Source organism: Aspergillus homomorphus (assembly GCF_003184865.1).
Source record: "Aspergillus homomorphus CBS 101889 unplaced genomic scaffold BO97scaffold_3, whole genome shotgun sequence".
Taxonomy (NCBI): domain Eukaryota; kingdom Fungi; phylum Ascomycota; class Eurotiomycetes; order Eurotiales; family Aspergillaceae; genus Aspergillus; species Aspergillus homomorphus.
The window spans coordinates 824422-850894 of NW_020291889.1; the positions used below are offsets into that span (position 1 = coordinate 824422).

Genomic DNA, 26473 nt, shown 5'->3' on the forward strand with positions numbered 1-26473 from the left:
ATTCCAAACCCGCAAGGTCTCCAGCTACAGTCGCCGCTAATTCCTCAGTGCACGAGATTCCCTGTATAGCTGCCCTCTAGACCTATAACCCACGCGTCGCGGGTGTCGTCAATCAGAACATTCTCTGGCTTGACGTCTCCCCAAGTCAGTCCCCTCCGATAGAATACAAGGACATGGGCCATCCGAGCCAAATATTCCGCACAATTCCGGTATGCGGCGGGAATTGTCGCCTAGCCCCTGGAGAGTTGTAATCTCGCAGATGAACGAACTGGAAAGTTTCGCTCCTTGGTAAATATGAGGGGTCCCATTGATCTCAACCTTATACACCCAACGAGGAACCATCCCGTGTATGACCTTAGCGACTGAAAGGTCGTACAGGGGCACGTCTGGAGGGACATCTATTTTTCAGCCCTCGCTTGCCTAGGAAGGGCAATCGAGCTAAAGAGGGCGAAAACCCCCCGAGACTGAGCTTGATAATTGTTGGCAGCCCGTTCTTGGTCACTAACTGCAAGTGAATTTGGAACAACAGCAGATGAGACTCGAGGTCGTCGCCTGTCCAGACAGCATAGCCTTGAAGAACGGTTGGCATGGTTTCGACACCACGTTTGTAAGGAAGTCGCACAAGGGCCATAGGCCGCCATCGCCGAAAATCCAGTCGACCAGTTCGTTTCATCGTCGTGGCCGGTGGCTATGCACAAATTCGAGTAGAAACAATGTCCGATCCGCCAGAAGTCGCATGTAAAGCGTGTTGTTCCCATTCCGTCTGTTGTGACAAGGTGATCCTTTGTTTGAGATGAAAAGGTTGATCGCGGACGTTGGATGGCATACCTCAAAGAACCCCAGCCGCCGAACACAGTGACGTCGGACTCGAGTTTTCTCATCTTCGCAATCGAACCCTTCGACCTTTGTGAGCTTGAGTACGATGATCTCCTTCTCGTTCTCGTCAAGTGACTCCTCACTTACTGAATCCTCATGACTTGAGCGCCCGTCGTGTGAACACTCCACAGGGAGATCTGATGCTCCAGGGGTCCATCGCAGAATCAATTTCCTCCGCCATATCTTAAATCAAAACAGAGACAAAGACCGGTGTCAGATCAGATTAGGCGGGAGAGCCGAGCTCTGGAACATGTAGCGTAGCGTAAAAGATTTGTGAGAGAATAAATGTCCAGCATAAGCGGCGAACTGGAAAGAGATAGATATGCTGGCACATTTGAGACGGTATCAAAAAGCAGTTTGGCAGCAATGATCACGAACATATCACGGTACATGAAGCAAAAAAACAAAGCTGCTACAGAAAGAGTTGTATGATTTCGTGGCCATGCAATATTAGGCATTTCAAGAGATTGTTTCTTTAAAACATAATTTATCGCTGACATATCTTTACCGGAGTGCCAGATACCCTCATCTCCACTCTGCCATTGTAGGGTGTTACTGTACTCACTGCAATCCAAGGAGAGACTTTCGAACGCGTTGCTAAGGATTCCTGCATGGATGATGACTTCTTTGTTGATAGCGATGGAAAGGGATCGGGCACAACGCTTCACTTCTGGCTGACAGCATGACAGGTATAGACATCTCATGGAGGCGTCTATCTAACGAACACACTGTAGTCGAGCACCTGTCGGGCGGACGATGCACAAACTACCAAGCGATGCCCTTTGATAAGATGGTACCAAAAGCTCAAGATACAAATACAGTGACAGATCCATATAATCCGATCAAGTTCTTGATGCTCGTCAGAGGGTAAATGGCAACCATGCTCAAGCTTCGTGATGGTAGTCTTGTGTCTCGCAGAAATCTCCATCAAGCTGCAGCCCAGACCATGAATCCGGCCGAGGCTCATGGATCTAACTCCCGTGGCCAGCCATAGGCATCATTAGCACACCGAGGATGCAGTTGCAAACTTGACTCGCTAGCGCGATTTACTGACTGTGACCGCCTCAGGAAGAGACCAAAAGAAGCTCAATCAAAACATCCAGTATGAGGAGAAATCCCCGACAGTGGGCACCACCCTTTTACGCCGTGAAATGGAGACTACGCGATGTATCAGAACCGTGCTTGCAGCCTTCTCCACCCTAAGACAAGCCACAGGCATACTTAAGGGAAAGTGAGACCTGTGGACTTTCTCCGGAGCGATGCAAGAGTACAAAATAGCTTAATAGCCGGACGTCCTATCGCGCCAGCTTACACCAATTGAGCCCCACAAGGAACATGTATGACTGGCTGGAGTATGAATCCGAGCCTTGCAAATCTTTCGGTGCAGAAGTACTACCACGAAGACAAGGAACGAAAGAAGTGTGTGGGGGTTATGCTTTCATTCCGAAAGAGAGGTTGGGGGATGGGGGATGGGGGATGAACTCCTCGTGTCGCTTTGTGCTTGCAACACGGCTAGAAATATAGTCAGGCCAGCTACACCACATTTCTCTATCCGTTGCTTATCATCTGGGCTGACGTCTTATCTTCGAAATAGAAAGAGAAAGCAAAGTAGAGGCTTCAAAGTAGAGTAAATAAACAAATAAGAAGCTCAGCTCAATACCTGTAGATCAGTTGCATCACAGCAATTCCTCTAGCAGAGTCATCCATGCACCCATTCACCCATGCATGCATTATCGGACACATCTTCGAACCAAACAAGTGCTATGGATACATCTGCATGCACATATTCGAGATACACCGGTAGCCATCACGGGCCGGCGAAGACTCATGCCTCATGGGAAGACGGGCGGAAGGATAGATGGAGCGCTCTCTTTTTTTTCGATCTCCATGCATTGCAAACACCTGAACAGGCAAAGTTCGACCCACCGGCTGCGAAGCCGTGCGTCACCGGAGAACAACACATACTTCCTCCCGAGAGGAGATCCACTGGCACGATCTCTCAGATGGTGTATGCCTAGAAGGGCAGCGGAAAGGGAAAGTTGGTATGTATCAGACACCTATCGTGATCATCTATGGGTCAAAAGGGTCACCAGAGAAACTAGACACGCCTACGACCTTGGCTCATTTACATGCATTCGACCCACCTCGATACGGGCAATAAGAAGCAAAGCGGAGTAGCTAGACCACCGAGACCGGGAGACCTAGGGGGCTACAAATGCAACCAAATGCAAGCTCGAGTGCTCCAGCGGATTTGAGTTTGACACCACGGTCTTCTGAAATGCACGAGGCTGGAGACGGGCCTGCTTTCAGCCCGAGTTCTTTAAGAGTCAAAGCTACTGAAACCCGGAGAAGGCTCGATACGATGAAATATGGACGATGAATTAATGGAATACAGAAGTAACGTACTATCGTGCAACGGGGCAGAGCAAACAGCAAAGGAACGTCTATAACACACGTCGAGACCGCTCACAGGCGCCAAACCGGGGACCGTCCACTAACCCGTAGCCTCGTCTCGCTATTGAAGCAGGATAGAAAACAAGGATAAACGATCATCTCTTCAAAGGCAAGCACTGCTGCACAAATGTTGCTCAACCCAATATTCAAATTATTATCATAAGAACAGCAGAGTACTGGGATTAACGACCAATTGCTTCTTAGGCAACTTTACACACAACAACCATCATAGGGGTTTAACAAAAGCGGTACACACAAATAATTGCTCTCGAGCGTCCTTTACAAAAGGTACTGGACGAAGGCACCGAAGATGGCAGCAACTCCCATGGCGGGAACGTTGGCGATGTTCATGACAGAGGCGCTGTCGCTGGAAGTGGAAGAGGAGGAGCCGCTGCTGCCGGTGGAAGTGGTGGTGCCAGAAGATCCGTCCTTGGTGGTAGGGTTGGCGGTCTGGGTGCACTTGTAGGTACCGCGGATGACGTTGCTGCTGTGCATCTTCTGGAAAGTGTCGCAGGTCAGGTTACCGGTGCTCTGCACGTTGAAACCACCCTTGACCTCCTCAAGAGCAGGAAGCTTAACACTGCGGGCAAGGTCAGTCACATCGCATCATTCCGGGGAGCCAAAGTCACTTACGAGTTGAATTCACCGCTGAAGTCAATGGCACCAGTAACGGTCTCAAGATCGGGGAAAGAAATCTCCTTGAGCTTGTCGTTACGAGCAATCTGGAAACCACCGTTGACGGTCTTGAGGACGGGCATGCTGATGTTGGCAAGGTCGCTGTTGCCATCGAAGACGAGGTCACCAGTGCTGGTCAGGTTGGCGGCGCTGAAGTTGGTGAAAGAGTTGCCCCAGAAACCAAGCTGTCCGCTCAGCTCCTTGAGAGAGGGAATGGAGACAGCGCTGACGTTGCGGAAGGTCATGTTGGTACCACCGGCAAGGTTGGGAAGGATAATCTCGAGGGAGTCCAAGTTACCAGCGAAGTTGATAAGGCCGGTGGCGTTGGTCAGGTCGTTGACGTTGACGGTCTTGAGGTTGGTGTTCTCGGTGATGTCGAAGCTGCCGACACTCTTCAGGGAGATACCGTCCAAGCTGGTGAGACCAGTGTTGGTGATCTCGACGGAACCAGCCTCCGAGACACCCTTGGCGAAGTCGAGAGACTGAAGCTCGGGCAGGGCAGTCCAGGAGATGCCTCCAACGCTGGTCAGGTTGGTCAAGCTGAGGGTGGTCAGAGTGGTCAGCCCGTTCAGCTTGAAGGTCTCGCCAATGGTGCCCAAGCTAGGAGACGTGAGCGAGGTAAGGTTGGTGGCGCCATCGCTCGACAATCCACCAGTGATCTCGTAGACGCCGTTGAGGCTCAGGTCACCAGAGAAGTGTTCGCTGATCACGACGTCACCGGTGAGCTTCGTGCAAGTGGCGTAGCTATCGGCATCGCTCTGGCTGGCAATGTTGATGCTGTCGCCCTTGCTACCACAGCCTGGCTCCGATGTCAGTACACAGCCGACAGTGACCTCTGCGAACAGAAAGGCGATTCACTCACTGGCAGCGATGGCGACCTGGGCCGCAGCGAGAGCGGGAATAGCGTACTTGATGATAGCCATTGTTTCGAGGTGATTCTAGACTGTCAAATCCCAAACAGTTAGTCTTGAAAATGTCACGATGGCATAAAGCACAAGTCTCGCTTCCTAGACCGGCTGCAAGATTCTGACATGCAGTATGATCGGACTCACTCACGCCAATGCGGAGAGAATCAGAGCTATTTGAGAGGTGCAGGTAGACAGTGGGACAACGCAAACAAACATTTAACCTACCAATGACTGTAGAGTGGATTTTGAAGTCTGGGCAAGGCGTGGCCCTTTGTAGTCAAGTCAAGCGTAAAAGCTGAAAGGGGGTGGAAGCGAAACAATAAATAAAAGAATGGAGGAGAGGAGCTTCAACGAAGGAGAAGCCTTTTTCTTGCGATTGCCCTCAACGGAAGGTAGAAGTGGTTTGTTATGGTGCGCGGATTAGGCAGGCACTTTCTGACACGGAAGAGAGAAGGGAAGAAAGAAAGGAAGAAGAAGAAGCGAGCGAGTGAGAGAGAAAGAAAGACTGGATAACAAGAAAGAAAAACCACCAAGAAAGTGGGAAGGAAGACTTTCAGGGAGGACGAGAAAGGAGTCGTGGCCCCGAGGTTAGTAGGTGGACCTGAGACCGGGGGGGGGGAAGATTCTCCTTGCGACGTTACCGGATCGATGTATAAACAGGGACAAACCAGTAATTTCGGTAAGTTACAGATAGTACCTGAACGGATTGGGCTCCGCTGGGCTAATCAGTGCTCTTCGAAGGGGAGCAACCGATGAGGGGTGGAGTCAGTAGTGATGAAGTGTCCATGGTAACGAAAGTACCGGGAGGGCGGGAAAGAATAAACCGGCCACCAGCATGATCAAACCGCAGGAATCCTGTTCTTCTAAATTTCTGACCGGAAACAAGTCCATCCTAGGACTGCTTAGGCTGCTCCATCCTGTAACACTTCACCAATGATCATGCCTGACGACAGTTTCTGATTCGCTCAGCAGGCCCCTTTCCCACCCCATCATACCAAACTGTCTCTGCTGGTTTCCATGCTTCCAAGCCCTTTGTTAAGTCTGTTGTGTTTACATGAGTGGTGGTTCACAAGTTCATCCAATCACCCATTATCATCTTCGCTGCCCTATCTATAGTCTATACACGGGTGGCGCTGGCGCTGGACTGGGAACACAGTCATCGAACTCGACGTCACGCATCCCCAATCTATCTACAAGTGCATCCGTATGTACTGTGTGCCCATGTTGAAATTCACACTGCGCGCGACGGGTAAATTCTTTTCTTGTCATGGCTAATGCGACCCATACGATGAAATGAAAGACAGTGAAATGAGGGCCCCTCAATGGAATGCGGCTTGGATGCATCGCGGAAATTTGGGCTGGAGCGAGGTAAAATGACGATGGTGCACCAGCACAGGCAAGGCAAGTCGGTACAAAATTAGCATCTCGCCGCTAGGAGGGGCCAGACCTCGATTCTATATTGTTAGGGAGCTCCCGAAGGACCTATCTATTCCACCCAATATGTATTTGACACCCGTCTCTCCCCCCCCCCTTCTTCACACAAACGTCAATCAAGATTCTATCATTAGCCAACATTGTCGATTATTGAGAGTCCAGGACTGCCGGACCTGATGGCACGTTTCCAAGAATGTACGGTAAAGGCTAAAGGTATTATTGAGCCGGGTTGTCGCGTAGTGGTCGATCTGAATTTATTGGAATCGAGGGAGCCCCGCCACTGCAGACTACGGAAGACCGACGCAACTCTCTGGTCCTCGCCTGCCGTATGTTGGTATGTGCTTAGCAGGTCGGGGAATCACATTGTCTCCAACTCGGGTGTCAGCCACATTGTGCCTCATCTTGATCATGTCAGTAAGAATAGTATTCGCCTATTGGAGTGAACTTGAAGCTGACGCCCACCACGTTCGAGAAATTTCATCATTCATCCATTGCTTTTCTTCTTTGCCTGCAAACTCAATTTGTATCTTGGCTTCAGGTACGGGTGGATACCAACTTGGCGGGTAAACAGATGTCCTCGCGAGGAAACCTAATAATAAAGTGGCGAGACAGACTGTCTCAAGGGCGAAAATATCACGTGCTGCTTTCATTCATACGTAACACCACTGTAATTTCCATATCACCGCTAGTGAGACCCACATCGCCTGGGCAAAGCCTGGATTTATGAGCATATTCGGTAATACCACTAGAGAGTAACTTACATACAGTACCCAGTAGGTGCATTGTCCGGTTGGATAAGCCCTCCGATGGATAGGATGAGAAACTGCCCAAGTGCTGCTAAGGTAAGAAGTAGCTTGACATAGGCCCATCGCCTCTGACCAGTGGCAATGACCTGAAACAACCATGAAATGACTCTATCTGCGTGTGCTGTCAATGAGATCAAGCGACACTTGCATCATCGTCGTGGACTATACGGCGACATTCAATCGCACAACTACCTGCTCTGTAAGGGATTCGTTATTCATGTAACATCCAAGCAATCATCACAGACGTTGGTAGACCTGCGAGGAGGAGGGAACTTGGGAATCCCATCTAAAAAAATCCCTGGAAATTTGATCGTCATGGTCGCTTCCGCTATTGCTTGTTCCTCCTCCTTGATCGGTTTAGAGTTCTTCAGCTATTATCAGACCCATCAAAACTCCACAACTTATCCGTCGCAATAATCAGACTCGACGCGGCGATAACCCTTCTTCTTCTTAAAGTGGCGCAATGCGCCCTTGCGATCCAAAGCGGAACAATGATATAAGTTCTGTTGGCCTCACGACTGATGTAGATGTGCTTGCCTTACAAGCCAGCTAGTCTGACTGTGTGCTCAATGAGAGATACCACCTGTTTGCATCTTGACCATGCAATGTTCTCTATGGAGAGTTGTGCATTGCCCTGCATGGGGCCCCCGCCGTAATCAACACGCATAAAGGAAGATAATGTTACCAAGTGCAGCGAGCACGTTCGTCCTAACGCCACTACGGCGCGGGTGGCTGGCCCCCAGCCAACAACCTCGGACGTAGTACCTCCTAATATTTGATAAGAAGGAGCTCCGTCTAGAATACTGGTGATCACCCTTGTCACTAAAAACAACAAAAGGCCGCGAGCGAGAGACATAGCTGCTGATTTATTATACCAATATCGTGACTGGCGCGATGCATATATGCGCAGTCTTGTTTCATCCATGTCGATACACGCGCGCATTTCCCAATCTTCTTGCTGTTGCTTCGCAACACGATGGAGAGCCTCCTTATGTATGACTTGGTTGACGAAATCGAGTCTGGAGCCTATTGCCATAGTAACATATCTGCCTCGTCCATGACAGATATCTCACCACAACATAATGCCGACCGGACCATCCACTCATACTCCATGTCTCCCTCCTAAGCGGGACGTACAACACAACCTCCAGTGTCCAGAATTCTCCTCACTCAAGGCACGAAGCTTTCCCTCTCATTTCTTGTTCATAAAAAACCAGCAGCCCACCAGTCTCTTTCGGGTGTTCTAGCTATTTACTGAATAGACTTCGGGCCCCATTACGGGTCCTGGCCACGGAGGCCTCCCTTCGCTCAAGGCAAATCGCGAGCAGCCCGGCTGTTCTGGCCCCTAACATACTTTACATAGGAGAACTATGGTATGGTAACGAGCTATGCAGATTGCCCCCTGTTCTGCCACACGGACACATTTACCGTCAGCAGACATGAAAGCAGCTTTCTAGATGCACCCCATCATTCCGCCCAGCAAGAATCAGTTGACCTTCCCAGAGTCGTACAAGGCCGAAAATGGCCCACTCTATTTCTTTTTTCTTTTCTTCTTTTCTTCTTCATCCTTTCGTGTGGATACGCAGCAAGACTACGACCATGGTCCGATCAGTCGATGACGCAAGCCCACGCTATCGGTATTGACCGTAGTGCTTACCAATGGTATAAAATCTGTCGATGGACCTTTTTATTGGCCGGGTATATACAATTTTGCCCTTGGGAGGCGATCCGCGCGAGTATCCACTGGACAAAGATGCGCCATCCATCGGTCTTGCCTTCGCCTCCCCGTGAATGGACGCCAAAGAATCATCCAGGAAAAGTCTTTGCAAACAGCACCCAATGCCGAACACAAATGCTTGAGACATAGCCAATCGGGTCTTTTCCGCGAATCGCAACAGATTCGGGGAACCCCTAGTCCTCCGTCCGCAGAAGGGCTCCATGGAGTTGATCATACAATTTGTGTGGTCCACTGTTCATCTACGGAGACCGGTAATCTAAGATTAAATGTCAATGCTCCTAAATCTCCCCTCTTGGAGTAAATAAGATGAGGACTGTTCATCACGTTCGAGACTGTTCGCGACTGTAAAGGGGGTAGGCATCTTGATAAGGGGCACTAAACACAAGCACTCATGAAGGGAGGCAAAAGCGGTGATGTGGGCTGGGACTTGCTCTGCACATACAGAAGTTCATATGCGAATGACGATTGGCAACTGGAAGGCTTTCCCAGTGGCATGACCAAATTGAACCACTTATCATACTTGCGAAGTGCTTCGAAATGCAGCCGTGTGAAGAGGTCGCCTGTGGAAACCCACCTCTGCACTGCCCTTCGGAATAGTATACTAGCAGCTGACAGGTCGGCCGGAGGTGAAAGCAGATATGGTGAAATCGCAGCGTTCAAGGACCTGAAACATCCGAGCCAACAATAGGTCTGCAGTGAAGAATGCGGAGAATAAGAAACCGCAGTCTGTCTCATCAGGAGTTGGAGCTAAGGATGATGAGATCGTATCGATGAGATACTCTTGACCGCCGAGCTTATCGGTGTCTGTTTCTGCCTGTGCCTCGCGACGTCACTCCGCCAAGAGTAACCAAGTAGAGCCTGACACAGTCGAGTATATTTGCAATCACATTCGCATTCACATACATACATACATACATTCATACACTTATCATTATATACTAGAATCAGTCCGAATGATGGCGTTACGGCGTTCCGCTCGTCTGAGCGCACTTCCCAATAACAAAGGACCATTTTTGCAACCCACCACCAGCGCGCAAACCAAGAGAAGCAGCAGTAGCAGCAGCAGAAGCAGCAAAGCCGGTCATCCCAGCAACAAGGTCTCGAAAGCACGAAAACCCCCCGCAAGGGGCACCAAGGCTCAGAATGTGGCTACAGAGCAGATTACTCCCCCAGACCCCGTTTCCGCCGAGACTACAACTTCATCGACCACAAGGATTTCTGAGCTGGAGAAACAGCCAGCGCCTGCTAACATCTGGGATATCGGCCCCATTCATAATAACAGCTTAAGCAGACCTCGTTGCACCACCCCTCCTCTCGATCGACCGGTCGAACCGCACCGAACCAACGCAACTCTCCTTACCCCCCACGGCTCCTCGCTCGTTGCCTACCCCTCAGGAACAGAGGACGAATCGCCCACCAGGACCGGCCGACCACGGCCGACAGCCACGACGGGCACACTGCTGGAGAATGCCGTTGCCCACCTGATCGCCACGGACCCCCGCCTGGACCCGATCATCAAGGCGCATCCGTGCCCGCTATTCACACCCGAGGGACTGGCGGAGGAGATCGATCCGTTCCGGAGCCTGGTCCAGAGTATCATCGGACAACAGGTCAGCGGCGCCGCGGCCAAGTCGATACGCGATAAGTTTGTGGCATTGTTCAATAAAGAGAACGAGAAGGGTGACGACGCGGACAAGTTTCCGACGCCCCAAGACATCATAAAGATGGACATTGAGACGCTGCGGACCGCGGGTCTCTCCCAGCGCAAGGCCGAGTATATTCTGGGGCTGTCGCAGAAGTTCGCGGACGGGGAGCTGAGCGCACGGATGCTGTTGAACGCTACGGATGAGGAGCTGGTCCAGAAGCTGACTGCCGTGAGGGGATTGGGCCTCTGGTCGGTAGAGATGTTCGCTTGCTTTGCCTTGAAGCGAATAGACGTCTTCTCTACCGGTGATCTGGGTGTGCAGTGCGTCATCCGTCTTCCCAGCTGTGTCACCTTGAACCATTATCGCTGACTTTTCGCAGGCGAGGATGCGCCGTGTTCATTGGCAAGGATGTAAGTAAATTGAAGGGGAAGGGCGGGGGTAAGTTCAAATATATGGCCGAAAAAGATATGCTAGAATTGGCCGCAAAATTCGCCCCATACAGGTATGTGCGAGAATTGACATATGCGCCTCCCTCCTAGCTTACTCGCGTCCTAGGAGCCTCTTCATGTGGTACATGTGGCGAGTGACAGACGTCAATATTGCCGTGATGAGTTCGTAACGAAAAGGAGGAAAAGACATGATATAGGCCTTCGACTTGCATACTCTACTAGTCGATTGTTATGACCAAGGAGCTGTAAATAGCTAACACCATAATATTTTCTAGATGTAGTATGAAATCTCGAATATTAAGATGATAAGAATGGCTCGACATCCTCAGTGCATGGTTGGTCGGGTGAACTCCGTCGACCGATGTAACCCGAAGTGTAATCCGGAGGAACAGTGCCCAATGCATTGAGCGTTGCAGGAACAGCTATCGTCTATGACAACTGGATACTGGATTGACGGATAGCAAAAGACAAAGACAAATAGATTTGTACAATATCAGTACACGTGGTTGAGCGACATATCAAGAGGCTCGATTGAGCGTTAGCCGGATGCTAGCGATACTATCTCAGCTGAGCCGGACAAGAACAAATGTCTTCTCATCTCTGTCCCGACCATCCACGGTTCCCGACGACGATAGTCTAATTCCGACAACAAGAGGGCTCGAATCCGCAGCGTTTACCGGCGGACGACAAGGCTGTCAAGGTCTTCACGCTCCTTCTTCTCCTGCTCGATCGCGCGGATGATGGGGCTCAGGTACTCAACATCCTATAACGAACATTAGTGCTTGTACTCAAAAGGCCTAAAACCGATCGGAGAAGAGAGATATAGCCAGTCCGTGCATCATTTCCGAAGTCCCATGCAGGTGACAAATCCGGCTCACGGGATTGGCCGAGACTCATTGCGGAGAACCAAACGGCCTATACTCGAAGTTAAGGGGTCAAATTCGACTCACCTCTTGAGGCTTGGTCTGCTCAGCAGCGGGAAGGAGGGTGTGGGAGACGGAGCACTGTTTCCGAGCTTTAGTAACCTGTTGCTTTCTTTGTAATGTCTTGTTCCCAGAAGGACAAACCTGGAATGCTCTGCGGATACGGAAAATGCGGTCGTAGGCCTCCTTGGGAGGAAGGCGCTTCAGAGCCGTCTGCACAACGTCGCTCTCCTCAGGGATCAGGTCATCAGCGCTAGTTCCGGTCAGCTCTTGGTGCCCTTATGTGAATACTGGGGGTGTGATTTATCCCAGCCAGGCATCGACGCGAATATAGACGAAGATTCTCGAAAGATGTCGAGATGTACCATGTGAGCTCCTTCGCAATTGTATATCCATAGCATCGAATGCGTGTCTGGGCAAATTGGATGGTGAAGGCACCTACCGGAGACCGAGTCTTCTGTAGCCGGCGGCGTCGGTGTACCACTCGGCGATCGGCGTCATCCAGCGCTTGAGCCATGGGCGCTTGACAATGAAGCTGGTAAGGGAAGGGGCGGACATTGTGATAGATCCCAATAGCGGGTATATTGGAGTCCAATTGGCAAGGTGGTGCGGAGGGGGGAAGAGTGCGAGATGTCAAGTCAAGCTTAGCAAGAGATGGCCCGACGTTGGAGATTGTGCAAAACGGAGGTTCGGCGGGTGAACTTTCCCAAAAACATCCGAACACATGCCTGAGGCATCAACGCTTGTCCGATTCTGCCCATATGTATCTCACGTGATTTATCCCCCCAGCATCCCCGTCGCAGGGCTCATGCCTCAGGCCAAAATGGCGCTTGGTGCCGGTCTATTGTGGATTCACTCCACCTGACTTGGAGCAATGCTGCTAAAGCGACCTTCCCAAGTCAATTCATCTTGCCCACACGACTCCGTGCTCTTCCGTCTCTTTCAACTTCGGTGCGCCCACCTGACTCACTGGCTTCTATGCTCATTGCCCTAGAATTTCCGTCTACCGCTAGGCATGAGGTTCGTCACTCGCTGATTATTTTTTCTCGCTCAAAGGTTCTGCAACTTCGACTCCGATAGGAGGGTTGAGACGATCTTCCAGACCCCGCCCCGTCTGTGCCCCGGACAGGGTAACCTCGCAACGCATAGTAGTCGCCCATCAACCTCAGATCACAAGAGTGTCGTTAACGATCTCAAAATCTGGAACCTAACTTCTCTCGTCGCCTGTGCTCTGACCGACGCCGCTATCCGCATCCCACCACGATTTGACAAAGGATCATACTGGGTTCCGGAGCGAGCACCGATATGCTCGGATCCGGGAACCCTCGGTGACATATAAACGAATCAATAACTGCTTACGCGCTGGCTGCGAATATGTTTACCGAGGGACATGGCTCTTCGGATGCCGCCAGCGGCTCTCAAGAGCAGCAGGGCCCTTCATCGCCCTCCGCGCCTCATACACCGCCTCCCATGCCGAAGGATCCAACCTTCCTAGATCACCTTGAGATGCTCTCGACGCGCATACCCGGTGTTTGGATTACACCCTTCTGTGGAGCCAGTGCGGGTGTAGCCTCTGGTATTGTGACATGTCCGTTGGATGTGATCAAGACAAAATTACAGGCCCAAGGTGGGTTTGCGCGACGGCGCGGTGAAGCTGTTGAGACGAAAGCTTTGTACCGGGGTATGCTGGGCACTGGAAGGGTAATTTGGAGGGAAGATGGAATCCGAGGGCTTTACCAGGGACTGGGCCCCATGCTTCTGGGGTACCTTCCGACGTGGGCTGTCTATTTGGCCGTTTATGATCGGTCTCGGGAGTATTTTTACGAGACTACCGGTGAGCCAGCCCTGCTCTTGATTGTAGGCAACTGTTGCTGACTTGGCTAAATAGATAGTTGGTGGCTCTCAAGAGGGTATGCCTCTCTAACAGCTGGCGCCTGCTCTACACTCGCGACGAACCCGATATGGGTCATAAAGACGCGGCTCATGTCTCAGAGCCTCAAATCTAGTAGCGAAGGGTATCGGGCTCCGTGGCAGTATAAAAGCACTTGGGACGCCGCTCGCAAGATGTACAGGAGTGAAGGAATTCGCTCATTCTACTCAGGACTCACACCGGCACTCTTAGGCTTGACGCATGTTGCTATTCAATTCCCGCTCTACGAGTACTTGAAGATGGCTTTTACCGGTTATGGGATCGGAGAACATCCCGACAGCGGCAGCTCTCACTGGTTTGGGATTACTGCCGCAACGTTTCTCAGCAAGGTCTGCGCTAGCACCGTCACGTATCCGCACGAAGTGCTACGGACGAGACTTCAGACTCAACAGCGCACGTCCCCGGCCTCTTCACCAGAGGAAATTGCATTTCGTGGTGGACTGGACCATCCTCAGGACCGAGGTCGCCCTCCAGGTGCGGCCTCATCGGACGGCATGCCCAATCGGCCGCGATACACAGGCGTCATCCGCACCTGCCAGACGATTCTCAGAGAAGAAGGCTGGCGCGCATTCTATTCCGGGATTGGCACGAATCTTTTCCGTGCTGTCCCGGCTGCCATGACTACCATGCTTACCTATGAATATCTTCGGAAATCCATCTCGCATATACAACATGAAGGAAAGCTGAAGCTGGAAGTGCAGGCGGGCAGAGCCGGTGATTCCTCCGACGCAATATAAATTATTAGATGTTTAAATCATGGTTACAAGGACACGCAATTGTGAATGTTGCTTACCACTTGTCAACCCTCATGATGATTTTAGAGACTACGGCTTCTCATGTTCAAACTGCATACATTTTCCACATCGCTCTATTGGCAATGGCTCGACCTTTTATCAATAGTGATGCCGGGGTAGAGTGACGGGGCCTAACATGGGAAGCTTCCATCATTTCATGTCCTTGTGGTTTATTCTCTTGTGGTACTGAGCGTCTTGTCTTTCATGAACAGATAGGTCATCGATGCAATTGTATATATTCTGTCATACCTCCTTGCCTTCTAGTCCAAGTTGCTATTCTTTTCTGTTATCTTCGTCTGTGCAACAATATGCTCCCCACTCCATGTTCTTCCTACAACCGTGCCTATCGTTAACCAAATAGCCAATCAGGGGACAGCCTGCTAAGCAGGGCTATCACGTGATATATCGCACTAAAATATTTCTCTATCGCCTTAAAAGCTTTCCCACTTTTTACATTCTATCTTCCACCGCTGCCCCAACTACCAGTTGAGCAAAATTACCATGATGAGAGCCAGCGCCTGATTGACAGGCCGGTGCAAGCATGTAAGGCATGCTTTGCTTGCTCTGAACATGGCATTGATGTTATTCTGCCTACCGTTGAAATGGCCTTGATGTAGGCCGAAGTCAGCAACAAGAGGCCACAAGATGCGCCTAGGTTCTTATGGTTCAAGTCGCAACGACCATCGAATCTCCGATCTTCTAGCACAAACTCCATTGATATGATGAACATTTTTCAAATGGTAGATCCACGGTGTTTCACAAACTTTCAAAAACCCGGGATATGACTATTCATACACTGAAAATTCTGACTCATGGATATGTTGCTTTCTGATGTCGGCTTCGCTTGGCTCCACTGCTGGTAATTGAGTCTTCTGGATTTCTTGCTCTTGGTCTTCAAGTTGTCACCATTTCTGCTTACCCCGAGGGTAGCGGGATTGAACACATGTAGTGTCCCCATGCCCATCAAATAGCAACAATACAATTGCACAATATATCTACAAGAAAGACAAAGGCCAACCAGCCAGCTGTGTAGCCCGTATCTCCCATCAATCCGAGTAAGCTGCATATGTAGCACCCTACTTAGTTCGAATCCCGCTTCCCTCGCTCGGAGCCCCTGCTTTCTTCCAATGCCTGCTGAACCCAAGTTTGTTGGACGTCCGTTCGCTTGGGACGAGTGGTGGTGGTGGTGGTGCTAGTGACGGGGGGGGAAGACTGTGCTTCGCGACGGGCAGTGTGAATGGAGCTGATGCAGTAAGAGCAGAGGATGACCGCCATGGTGAAGGCGGCTATGGGAGCATTGAGGGACTGGAGTTTGACGCAGTCAGATAAGGTTGATTTAATGGTGGATTAGTCATTCTTATCCAGAGGGGGAAGCTCTAATATTGTTGCTAGAAGGGAGCAAAACGGGAACGACTGCTCCCATCAACTTACCCCCGATGATCGGCCCAAGGTCTTTCCAGCCATGGTTTAGAATGATTATGTGTGGACAGGGCAAGAAGAGTGTGACACTGAGCTCCAAGCCAACAGTCAGTGGTTACGCTTGTTAGTGTGGGTAGGCTTTCGGGGGAATAGTAGCCGGAGCCAGGATTTATCCGAGGTACTCCGTAACCCCATGAAGATATGCTGGCAAAGCAAACAAACAGGATGGGTAAAATTTATCAGATGGAAGGCGGCTCGATCAGTGCTTGGTAATGAATGCCGCCTGCAACCCGTTCCCGTTGGCCGAAGTGTCCGCCATACCAAAACCAGACTAGAACGAACAGTTCCAACTTGCAGCCTGCTTCCCGCAAGAACTTTGGTTGAACCCTCCACCGCAACCCCTCGCAATCTTCGTGTCAGTCCCGTCATGGCCAGCGATAAGGAAAGAAATCACAATTCGCGTATACCCAATCTAGATATCGTATTGCCTTCCTGCTCAAGCATTACCCATCGTTTAGCTGCATTGTACGGGTAACGTCATGCCGAAGACGGCATTTACTCACTATCTCCGAGGCCGGTCCGCGGAGGCAAACGGGACTTCCGAAAGCGGCTTAGCGCCGGTGAATAAGACGGACTAGTCGAGTTTCCCTCTCTCCATTAATCAATCGACTATCAATCTTTCATCACACCCTGTCCGTCCAACTATCCATCTACCAACCTACCTTACTCGCATTCTCATCACGACCAATACTTTCAACCACCACTATATCTCCTGACACTTAATCGCACGATACCCCTTTGTTTCAGTACACCCTCTTCACATACCAAAACAATGTTCCGCCGCCTCGCCACAGTCGCTCCCCGCTCTGCGGGCGTTCTCTCGCCTCGCATCATCGCCCCGGCCGTCGCCGGCGTGCAAACCCAGACCCCGAGCCTGCGGGCTCCCACTTCCTCTCCGCTCCAGCCCCAGCAGCGCAGAGGATATCACGAGAAGGTCCTCGACCACTACTCCAACCCCCGCAACGTCGGATCGATGGCCAAGAGCGTCGACGTCGGCACGGGTCTCGTCGGTGCCCCGGCCTGTGGTGACGTGATGAAGCTTCAGATCCGCGTCGACAAGGACACCAACGTGATCAGCGACGTCAAGTTCAAGACCTTCGGCTGCGGTAGTGCCATCGCCAGCTCCAGCTACCTGACCGAGTTGGTGCGCGGCATGACTCTCGACGAGGCCGCCAAGATCCGCAACACTGACATCGCCAAGGAGCTGTGCTTGCCCCCTGTGAAGTGTATGTTCTTTGCGCCTCTGCCTTCTATTAGCACGCGATCTAGTGGCTTTGTAGTCTCTGATCATCTGACTAATGTATGCTGATTTTCCAAATTTAGTGCACTGCTCCATGCTTGCCGAGGATGCCATCAAGTCCGCCATCTCCGACTACTACACCAAGAACCCCAAGGCCGTGAAGACCAACCTGGCGGGCACTGGTGCTTCGATCCCGGACCTTCACGCTCAGCCCGAGAAGGCTGCCCCTGTCGCTTAAACAGAATAATGAAAAAAAAGGACCAAAAAAAAAATTTGAACAGAATTCCACAAAATGAAAAACAGAAGATATTTCAATTTGAAAGGCGATACCACGATACGAAATTTCTTCTTTCTTGCATCGTTTTTCGAAATCATTGGAGTGGAGGCAGAGCAATAAATGATGAGGTCTATTCTATTCGCCAAGCTAGTGGGTCTCTCTCTCTAATTGAAAAAGAGTGAGAGAGCCACGAAAAGCAACAGCTATGGGATAAGAATGTTCTCATTTGTTTTTTTCCTATTCTCATTGTGGATTTGGGACGGAGTTGTCTGTTTCTTTACTTCACTACTGTACAGCATTCTTTTCCATTTTTCTTTTCGCCGCGAACTTTCTACTCCCAGCTAAACAAGGCAAGACAAGGCAGGCCGTTGTGATTGATTGACTCATTGAATACATTATATAGCACATTTTACCCAATCACAATCTTTCAACAACTCGAGGAGTCGTCGTAGTAGTAGTAGTAGTAGAGAATTGGGGGCGGGCGGGCGAGCGAGCCATAATTGCAGCGGATTTATCTGATTTGCCACATCTTACGTAGCAGGCCTGACATCATCATCCACCCAATCCACGGTATACTACATCTGTATGGCGCCTGGATACCGAGGATAGCTCTGCATGATAAAGGGGAAAGTCTACGCATATCTTCTATATATACCAATAAATATACATCAGGCGGTTCTTAGAGAGAATGTCTATCAAACCAAAAATCACAAACCAGAGTGCACAAAGCCACATGACTAAAGGAGATCGATAGTGACGCCATAGAAATGCACACGAACCGTGCAACTCGTAGAAAAGAGCCCTCTAAAAGCACATTACTCCCCCCCCCCCCCCTGAACCTCAGAAAGACTCACGGTGCAAAGCGAGAGATGCAAAAAAAATTGAGCTGGGGTTTAGAAGACTGTACAGAGGATTAAGGTAAGATGCTCTATGCCGATCCGAAGCGACTCTTCAGCGACAAAAGAGTCTCGTAGATAGAGAGCTTTAACTCTACGCGCAGGAAGCCGGTCCAGGCGCAAAGGAAACGCCAGAAGTTCGCGGGGCGGAAGATGCCGCCTGATTCATGGACGGCTTCCAACTGTTCCTCGAAGACGGTTCGGGTGGCGTATCGAGCAAGAATGAGGAAGGTGCGTACGGGTCCTTGGCGGGTGTGAAGGTTTTCGTCAAGACTGCGGGCTGTGATCGCTGTGTTAGAAAATTGCCAGACCGTAGTCGGCAGGGGATATAACGACTTACTCAGGTCGTTGGTCTTTAGGATCAAAAGGATGATACGAGGGACTTGGCCCAGCAGCTCGACAAGTTGTTGCAACATGCCCTCTCCCAGAGCCCCAGACATGCTTTCCCTTTCCTCCGACGTGCGCGTGGAGGTGATATCCTTCTTCTTGAGAACCATATAGTCACGACCAGTGATGGCGCTGGCGAAGAGAGGGAACTGCTCATCCGTGATACCAGCAACCTTGCGAGCGGATTCGCGCATGCGTGACTCATCGGCCTCGATTACGGCCAGCCAGAGCTTAGCATAATTGCGACGAAGATCTTGGGGAATGTCACGGTAGAGCCCATGGTCGTAGAGTACAACATCGAAGTTGTGATGGCGACGGTTGGGGTTCGGACGGATAGCGATATTCCCGCCATGAGGATCGCAGTGCAAGGGAGCGTTGTCGCCGAAGATCATCTCGTTGAAGATATGTGCCAATGCGGCGGAAACTTCATCGCGGTCAATGTGATTGGAGTCCAGGAACTCGAGGTCGTCGGGTCGTCGTCCGGATAAAAATTCCATAACAAGAATGCGTTTTTGAGCCCACATCACTGGGGAAAGGGTTAGAGCGCCAAACAACTCAAGCCGCGTGATAGGACTTACCTTCGGGGATAACCAGCGGAGCATCCGAGTGCTTCTTGAAGTACTCGCTAGCCCGCATGGCATTCTCTGCTTCCATCCGAAAATCTAATTCTTGTGGCAAAGACAGATCCATTTCCTTGGACAGCCATTCCAGATCGTATTCCGGGAAGAAACGTTTCAGCGTTGAGAAAGTGAAACGAGTCAATGCCAAATCCAAAGGCGCCCACTCTGCCAACGCTGGATGTTGCACCTTCACCGCGACTTTCTGGCCAGTTTCCTTGAGTGTAGCTACATGGACCTGGGCGAGGGAAGCGGCGCCAATAGGCTGCGGATCGAAAGACGAGAAGAGCTCATCAATACGACGGCCAGTGTCGGCCACGAACATCGCTTCGATTGACTCGAGAGACGAAACAGGACATTTGTCTTGGAGCGGAATGAATGTGGTCGTCCACTCCAAAGGTAGCAGATAGCCCATGCTACTAAGATGTTGACCTAGCTTGATAAAGATCGAGCCATTCTTCTCGAGAACACGCAGAGTACGCTCCGCGCAGCGCTTGTGACAGGCCCGTATCGCTTCGTCACGGTCTTCTGGGATGGAGGCTTCTTGCTTGAGGGTAACGCGGTAACTGTTTGCAATCGTGTATGAGCAAGACTGTCCTAGCTGAAGGATATATGCGAGCGAGGAAGACTCGTGATACTCACTCGTTGATACAGACAGCGAGTGCGCCAACGACTCGTCCAGTCCGCGCTGCTGCGCTGTAGTAGTGTTGGACTTGATCCGAAAATACGACCGCCCCTATCAGAATTGTTCCACCGATCACACCATACTTGATGATTCTGCTACGCGACCCTCCCGATCCAGATTGCCGCCCATCATTCTGTATCGGAGTAGCAGAGGTGGAAGCGTTCCGAGCACGAAACAGCGGTGATACTCGATCGCAGAGACGGCGTTGCTCGGTTGCAGCGGATGGCGTAGTTGCAGAGGGGAAGGAGGAGAACAAGCGAGAGGGAGTAGGAGAAGTCGAAGGGCGAGTCAGGGGCGAGTTCAGGTGGGCAAGATTGGATCGTATGACCGCCGCGGGATCAAAATTGGAAGAAGCCCGCAGCGGGATGCGGAGCGCCGCCCTCATCCCGAACACGAACAATGCCGTCTAGAGAGCGACCACAAGTCGAGAGAAACGTAGGCTTGAACGGTGTATTTCATCCGTGCCAGCGCCAGACTCCAGAGGAGAATTGGATATGGCGAAAGGGGGAGAGTGAGAAGGAAGAGGGAGGAAGGGAGGCAGGCGTCTTCTCGGTGGTGACCGCCGCGGCGCATTTTCGTCCGCCGCACCTTTTTTGCCTGGCCGGAATCGCCGCTCTCCCGCTGCCGAAAGATCGCCACACCCTGAGGAGTGAGGTTCTACGGAAGTCGTCTACTAGTTTTTTCTGGGGTGGAACCAATTTACTTTCTGTTTATACATCATATTCGTTCTTCTTTAGTGTGCATCTTCTCCCCCGCAGATGACCGCAATGTATGTCACCAATGATTATTTACAGTACATCGGCCATTGCAGCCAGCTGGGGTTCCTGTACTCCCCGTAAACGTGCAATGCCCTACTTAATTCCATCTAGGTGGCCCAGCTGCGTCAAATCAAGCTATCTGATGCATTTCTGCCACACTGATCAGAGACGAGGGTCCAGAAAAAGGTATATCGGCACTGGACACTCGAAACCATACGACCGGGACCCCTTCCTCAATGCTATCCCATTGGGCCAGAGAGACGTCGAGTATCCTATACTCAAACGAAATAACCGGGAACGACTTGAATAAGCCCTATCGTCGTAGGTCAAGGCCCTTTGGACGCCCAATCCGCGTCAGTATGGGTCGGACGTCGGCGTTGCGGAAGAATCGAGCGGCGACGCGAAAGTGAGCTTGCAGGTCTGGGATCCTCTTCCCCTAAGAAGTCGACTTGGGATAGTCGGTTACCGAGGCCTCGTGACAGCCTGTTTCTGGAAGCTCCAGGGGCGGGATTGACCCCCGCTGAAAGGCTGGTACCTGGCCCGTCTCGGCTTCCAGGTCGCAGAGCCAACGCTGAGCTGCCGAGAGCATTCCGCGGGTGACGCTGACTTTCCCGCCCGTCAAAGTAAGCCTTCGACTGACTGAATCGGTTCATTTGTGGTGTGGCCGGAGCGGATTGATTGGCAAGAAGGCTCGGTGGCGTGGTTGAATTACTCCGCCGTCTCACACCTGGCTTGCGCTTTTCTATGTGATACGGTTCATTCTTCTCATTTGACTGTATCAGCTTGCCGGCCATGTCTCTGACCAAAATGGCTGGATCATGCTCAAGTTCTCGGATCGCATCCAGGAGACCATATCTGGCAAGAAGGCCACCCTGTTCTTCGCTGGAGTCGCAGATACTTGATATAATGCGCAGTAGGTTTAGCCGTACTGCAGCTTTGTTGTGGTGTAGCTTCTGTCCAATCTTGGTGAATATATCGGGTCTCGCGAAAGTCGACGCTATCGGCGGGCTTAGTCTAAGGAGTTTCTGCAGAGGCTCTAGGAGATTCTCGAATGCGTTTGCCTTGGAGACAGTTAAGCACCTGACAATAGAATCCGTAAAGGAGACCTGTTCATAACGGTTATCAAGGAGGTGTTCCTCGACCTTGGCGGTTTCTTCTTGGAGCCTTCATAGAAATTGTTAGATTCGTTGTGCCTGTTATAGAAATAGACCACTTACCAATTAAAAATCGCATCCAGAGCCGTAACTTGCCAGTAAGGATCTGACAGTAGAGATATGTAGAATGCGAGACCCTTGTTACGCCACAGCTCACGGCGACCGACCTTTCCAGAATGCGCCATGTCACAAAGAATAGGTAAAGCGAATTCTTTCAAGGGCCGTTCGGTCTTCACGATCTTCTGAAGAAGAGGTACAATACCATTCAACGCTGCATCTTCTTGTCGGGACTTGTTCAGGCGACACATATTGTAAATGGTGTTGAGGATTTGATTGGAGACTTCCCGGAAGTGTTGGCGTTTGATGGTGGACCTCAACAGGTCTGTGAGAACATCTATTGCGTTCGAGTTCTGAAGCGCATCGAGCGTTGTCGATAGCATTGACAAGTTTTTGATAAACTTTAGCATTGTGATCTGGTGGGCGGGAGTCATTCGTCTTAACTCTTTAAGAACTCCTAGTCAAAGAGTCAGTAAATGTCTGAATAATGGAGCTGCTTAACGTCTCTTACTATGCAGCACTGTCCGCTCTGCAACCATCTCCTTTACATGGTTCTCGGCCTGCGAGAAAATGAAAAATATGTTTGCAATTCGACCCTCGACAATCTCGGCCAATTTGCCTTCCTCATCGAGCACACGACTGAGAACCAGTGACAAAGGATCCAAGACAGAATTACGCGACAAGATCCTACAGAAATCGTTCTTGGGAGTTGAGCCCTGCTTCGAGTTAGTCCTCGCCTGACAGGTTTAGGGGAGAAAGGTGGCATGGCATACCTGCAGTTCGAAGACACTCCAGATTCCGTTGACTCCAATGAGAACCAAGTCGCGCTCATCCTCATAATCATCTTCCAAGAACTCGACTAGGACATTTAGCCCACCAGCACTGACAAACATTTGCAGTGTAAGGGTTGAGGTTTGGTACATCTGTTGCACAAAAGCTGCCGCTTCGAGACGAATCTCTCTCGGGTATTTCTTGGCAGCAAACTCATTGATGATAGGTATACCGCCCACGAAGCAAAGGTTTTCCTGAATCTCATAGTCATTGAAGATTATGGCGTTGACAATGCGCAACAGACATAAGATAATGTCACGCCGGCGGCATATGTCCAGAATCTCCAGAATCGGCAGCATTCCATGAGCACTAATGATGATGCTCTTCGTTTCGGGTAGGTCACAAAAGACAGTCAACAACTGTTCAGAAATCTCGCCCAGTACGTCCTCGTCCTGTGATGTTTTCAGGGAGCTCACGAGCCCTTCAACTTGGCTCCTGAGACGTGCATACTTGTCACGCGCGATGTTAGCCTCCAAGTCCGTTTCATCGAGTCCTTCTTCAAGCTGTGCAAAAGGATCATCTTCATCATCCTGATCTCCAAGCCACGAATTGTTAGACAGCTTGGAATTGAGTCTCAAGGTGCTTTGGTTTGAGCTGTTATCGCTCTCTGGCTTGTCGAGAGCAACCTCATCTGCACCCAATATATCAGAGAAATCTTCATCGTGTTCGTTCTCTGCATAGCGTTGTATCTCTATGTCGGAGCGGTTACGTTTGACGGATATCCGTTTCCTTAGCTGTGGTTCATGGTCCTCTTCATGCTCCGGCGATCCTTGGTATCGCACTAATTCCTTCGATGGCGAGACTGGAGTATCGCTTTCTTCGTCGGTTTCCTGAACTCAAATTAGGAATCAGAAAATATATTTGAGCAGTGGACGCTTACCTGAAACGCGCTAAGTTTGTGATCCAAGACATCCTCGTTACCTTTGATGAGATCAGAATAATCCTCAACAGAGTTCTCCTTGAAGAAGGATGTCGGCCGTTGTGGTTTCAGGGGTGGCACCGGGGTTTTGAGAATAGGCACATTGTTATGAATGGCAGCTATGGTAGTCTTGGGTTGATTGGTTGTGTTCTCCACCCCGGTTTGCTTTAGAGGGAAAGGCCGAATAGTCTGTAAAGGATCTGCTTCACCGAATTGGCTCAGCGATGAATCATCAAAATCCGAAAACACATCGTCCGACTTGACCACTGTTCCATCAAGCGACGCGAAGGCTTTCAGCTTTTCAGACGACAACATGCCACCAAAATTGTCTTGCGGTCGGAGATGAGGCAGCTGTAAAGCGCTTGGGGAAATTGCTGTCGCAAAGTCGTCATCCCAGTTATCCTCCTCCGTAGAATCGGGAGACCGATAGCGGTTGACATGCTTTGACACCGGACTCGGGAGTGTGTCTTTGGTTGGTGTATATCGAGACGGGCCCAGATCTGGGCGGAACGATGAAGAACTTTGAGTCTCGAACCTGAAAGGCTTACGCAACGTCCCTGTCTCAGGAGAACGAAGAGCTTCGTTCCATTCTTGCACGCTCTTGACAGCTTCCTCATATTCGGTAGATTTCTTGGGTACCACTGAGTCTGTTCTGCGCGCATTGACAATCCAAGGATGCTTAAGAAGCTTCCTGGCCGAGACACGAAGATTTGGATCTTTCTGAAAGCACTGCATCAAGAAATCCTTGACAGCCTGTGAATTTGGTTAGCGCTGGGTGGAATGTGAAATGAGAACATCACGGCAACGAGAAACATGCTACCGACCGGAGAGGCTCCTTGTGGCAGAGGTGGATGATCATCATTGACAATGCGGAATAAGGCTGGCATGGGCTGGAGATTATAGTACGGTGGCTTTCCTTCCAAAAGTTCAATGACAGTACAGCCAAGGCTCCAGATATCTGACGAAGTGGTTGCACCGGAGAGCTCAATCACTTCGGGGGCCATCCAGTATGGTGTGCCAACAACGCTGGATTCACTGAGTCCCGTGGTCCGACTGGCTACGCCAAAGTCTGCAAGCTTGACAAGTCCCTCTTTTGTAGTAAGGATATTGGCACCTTTGATATCTCTATGGATAACACCCTGCTCGTGCAGGTACAAAAGGCCGTGGAGAACCTGCGACATGTATAGGCCAACCAAGTTCTCGGGGAAACGACCAAAATTCTTCGCAATGGAGTGCAAAGAGCCATTTTCACAGTATCTAGACTTATCAGCTGAGTCATTTTCATGGGAGCTTGGAGGCATCAATTACTCAAGTATGATGTTTAGGGTCTCTGCAGATTTAACAAACCCTTGGTATTTCACAATGTTGGGATGCTGCGATTGTGAGTCAGTATTATCCCATACTCAAACCAAAGCCCTTGAAGTCGTCATATCTCACATCCAAATTTTTCAAGAGATCTATTTCTAACTGCGCACATGGGGTCAGTGACGCTGGTTTGTAGTGGGGACGTTTTACGTTACCATGATCACCCGCAATTCGCTCTTCGGTAAGTCGGCCAACTTGATTTGCTTGACAGCAACAGTCTCTCCTGTATTCCAGTTGAGGGCTCTATAGACTGAACCAAATGCGCCCTTGCCCAAGCAGTCGCCCAGTTGCTTCGTGATGACATCGTTAGCTCACAGTATCCTAGCAAAACGAGAGGGCTGTTGTCATACGAAATCCTTGAGCTCCGCAACATCTTTGGCCGATGACTTGATCATCCTGCCGTCTTTCCCTTTATCTTCTCGTTTGGTCGGGCTGGACCCCAATCTCGTCAGTCGTGATCTGGCCGGAGTGCCTGGTGTTTTGGACGGTGGAGGTGGCCCCTCACTCGCTTCGGATGACCGAGAGACCATTGTCTATTGGTTTTCGGATCTAGTTTCGTCGCTGTCCTGTGTCCACTACTGCCAAGCGTGCTGTCTCGGATGGATTCGATTGCTTAAACGACAATTAGATCGAAGGAGGCCGGTGCCAGAAAATCGATCGGATCATTCATGTCAGCACGATCTGGTGTCTACTCGCATTGAGACAGTCAGTAAAGATCAAGGGATGCTGCAGGAAAGTATTTCAAATAAAGACAAGCACTATTTTCTAGAGTATATGGCATGATTTTCACCAACGAAAAAAATGAACTTACTGGGAGAGTACTTGTTATCGTACTCGAACGAGCCGCGTCTGTCAAACGCGTCGATGAACATTAGAGCCTGGGCTCTTGAAGCAAAGGGAAACTTGAGCAATAACACTAATCAAAGAAATCGGAATTAGGAAAACAACAGCAAGACCAGAAAAACCCGAGCACCTTCTGTTGTGCCTGCCGGGGCAAACGCAGGGACTCTCAGCGGGTGTTTTGAACTTTCCCTTTCTCCACAGCACCACCTGGCTTGGGCCATGACGCAGCGCCCGGCCGCTGCTCTATCTCCGATCAATCTTATCAGAGCCGAACCGGGGTTTGGTGCTCATTTTGATCAAATGAGCATTCAGGCAATCCTACATGGCATCAC

The 26473-nt window shown here is 50.6% G+C and overlaps 9 protein-coding genes across 9 annotated transcripts; 4 read left to right on the plus strand and 5 right to left on the minus strand.

The window, feature by feature from the left end:
- Nucleotides 1-3237: 3237 nt before the first annotated feature.
- ecm33 (GPI-anchored protein Ecm33) lies at nucleotides 3238-5180 on the minus strand. The gene is made up of 4 exons (XM_025694607.1): nucleotides 5139-5180; nucleotides 4868-4948; nucleotides 3964-4804; nucleotides 3238-3910 (listed from the first exon to the last, which is right to left on the minus strand). Exons 2-4 carry the CDS (start codon nucleotides 4926-4928, stop codon nucleotides 3610-3612), a joined length of 1203 nt encoding a protein of 400 aa, XP_025555633.1. The 5' UTR covers nucleotides 4929-4948; nucleotides 5139-5180; the 3' UTR covers nucleotides 3238-3609.
- Nucleotides 5181-8358: 3178 nt separating this feature from the next.
- Nucleotides 8359-9143, plus strand: BO97DRAFT_135432 (uncharacterized protein). The gene has a single exon (XM_025690070.1). It carries the CDS (start codon nucleotides 8529-8531, stop codon nucleotides 9018-9020), a length of 492 nt encoding a protein of 163 aa, XP_025555634.1. The 5' UTR covers nucleotides 8359-8528; the 3' UTR covers nucleotides 9021-9143.
- Nucleotides 9144-9847: 704 nt separating this feature from the next.
- alkA (DNA-3-methyladenine glycosylase II) lies at nucleotides 9848-11156 on the plus strand (the record flags this gene model as incomplete). The annotated part of the gene is made up of 3 exons (XM_025691455.1): nucleotides 9848-10857; nucleotides 10917-11039; nucleotides 11093-11156. 3 exons carry the CDS (start codon nucleotides 9848-9850, stop codon nucleotides 11154-11156), a joined length of 1197 nt encoding a protein of 398 aa, XP_025555635.1.
- A 503-nt stretch (nucleotides 11157-11659) lies between these two features.
- On the minus strand, nucleotides 11660-12467 carry BO97DRAFT_475262 (ubiquinol--cytochrome-c reductase subunit 7; the record flags this gene model as incomplete). Its single annotated transcript, XM_025700392.1, has 4 exons — nucleotides 11660-11749; nucleotides 11937-11990; nucleotides 12054-12162; nucleotides 12352-12467. 4 exons carry the CDS (start codon nucleotides 12465-12467, stop codon nucleotides 11660-11662), a joined length of 369 nt encoding a protein of 122 aa, XP_025555636.1.
- Nucleotides 12468-12802: 335 nt separating this feature from the next.
- On the plus strand, nucleotides 12803-14900 carry BO97DRAFT_361421 (putative mitochondrial carrier protein). The gene is made up of 3 exons (XM_025692413.1): nucleotides 12803-12860; nucleotides 12966-13743; nucleotides 13798-14900. The coding sequence occupies exons 2-3, from the start codon at nucleotides 13284-13286 to the stop codon at nucleotides 14574-14576; spliced, it is 1239 nt and encodes a 412-aa protein (XP_025555637.1). The 5' UTR covers nucleotides 12803-12860; nucleotides 12966-13283; the 3' UTR covers nucleotides 14577-14900.
- A 503-nt stretch (nucleotides 14901-15403) lies between these two features.
- On the minus strand, nucleotides 15404-16134 carry BO97DRAFT_402884 (uncharacterized protein). Its single transcript, XM_025694608.1, has 2 exons — nucleotides 16065-16134; nucleotides 15404-15938 (listed from the first exon to the last, which is right to left on the minus strand). The coding sequence occupies exons 1-2, from the start codon at nucleotides 16095-16097 to the stop codon at nucleotides 15714-15716; spliced, it is 258 nt and encodes an 85-aa protein (XP_025555638.1). The 5' UTR covers nucleotides 16098-16134; the 3' UTR covers nucleotides 15404-15713.
- A 592-nt stretch (nucleotides 16135-16726) lies between these two features.
- BO97DRAFT_361423 (putative iron-sulfur cofactor synthesis protein (Isu1)) lies at nucleotides 16727-18061 on the plus strand. Its single transcript, XM_025692414.1, has 2 exons — nucleotides 16727-17338; nucleotides 17436-18061. Exons 1-2 carry the CDS (start codon nucleotides 16885-16887, stop codon nucleotides 17588-17590), a joined length of 609 nt encoding a protein of 202 aa, XP_025555639.1. The 5' UTR covers nucleotides 16727-16884; the 3' UTR covers nucleotides 17591-18061.
- Nucleotides 18062-18449: 388 nt separating this feature from the next.
- Nucleotides 18450-20713, minus strand: BO97DRAFT_402887 (ABC1 kinase family protein). Its single transcript, XM_025694609.1, has 4 exons — nucleotides 20172-20713; nucleotides 19491-20095; nucleotides 18866-19438; nucleotides 18450-18805 (listed from the first exon to the last, which is right to left on the minus strand). Exons 1-4 carry the CDS (start codon nucleotides 20597-20599, stop codon nucleotides 18558-18560), a joined length of 1854 nt encoding a protein of 617 aa, XP_025555640.1. The 5' UTR covers nucleotides 20600-20713; the 3' UTR covers nucleotides 18450-18557.
- A 585-nt stretch (nucleotides 20714-21298) lies between these two features.
- Nucleotides 21299-25828, minus strand: BO97DRAFT_336153 (serine/threonine-protein kinase; the record flags this gene model as incomplete). Its single annotated transcript, XM_025691453.1, has 10 exons — nucleotides 21299-22136; nucleotides 22190-22640; nucleotides 22695-22902; nucleotides 22957-23844; nucleotides 23895-24686; nucleotides 24758-25190; nucleotides 25242-25306; nucleotides 25371-25400; nucleotides 25454-25588; nucleotides 25649-25828. 10 exons carry the CDS (start codon nucleotides 25826-25828, stop codon nucleotides 21299-21301), a joined length of 4020 nt encoding a protein of 1339 aa, XP_025555641.1.
- Between the last annotated feature and the right edge of the window lie 645 nt (nucleotides 25829-26473).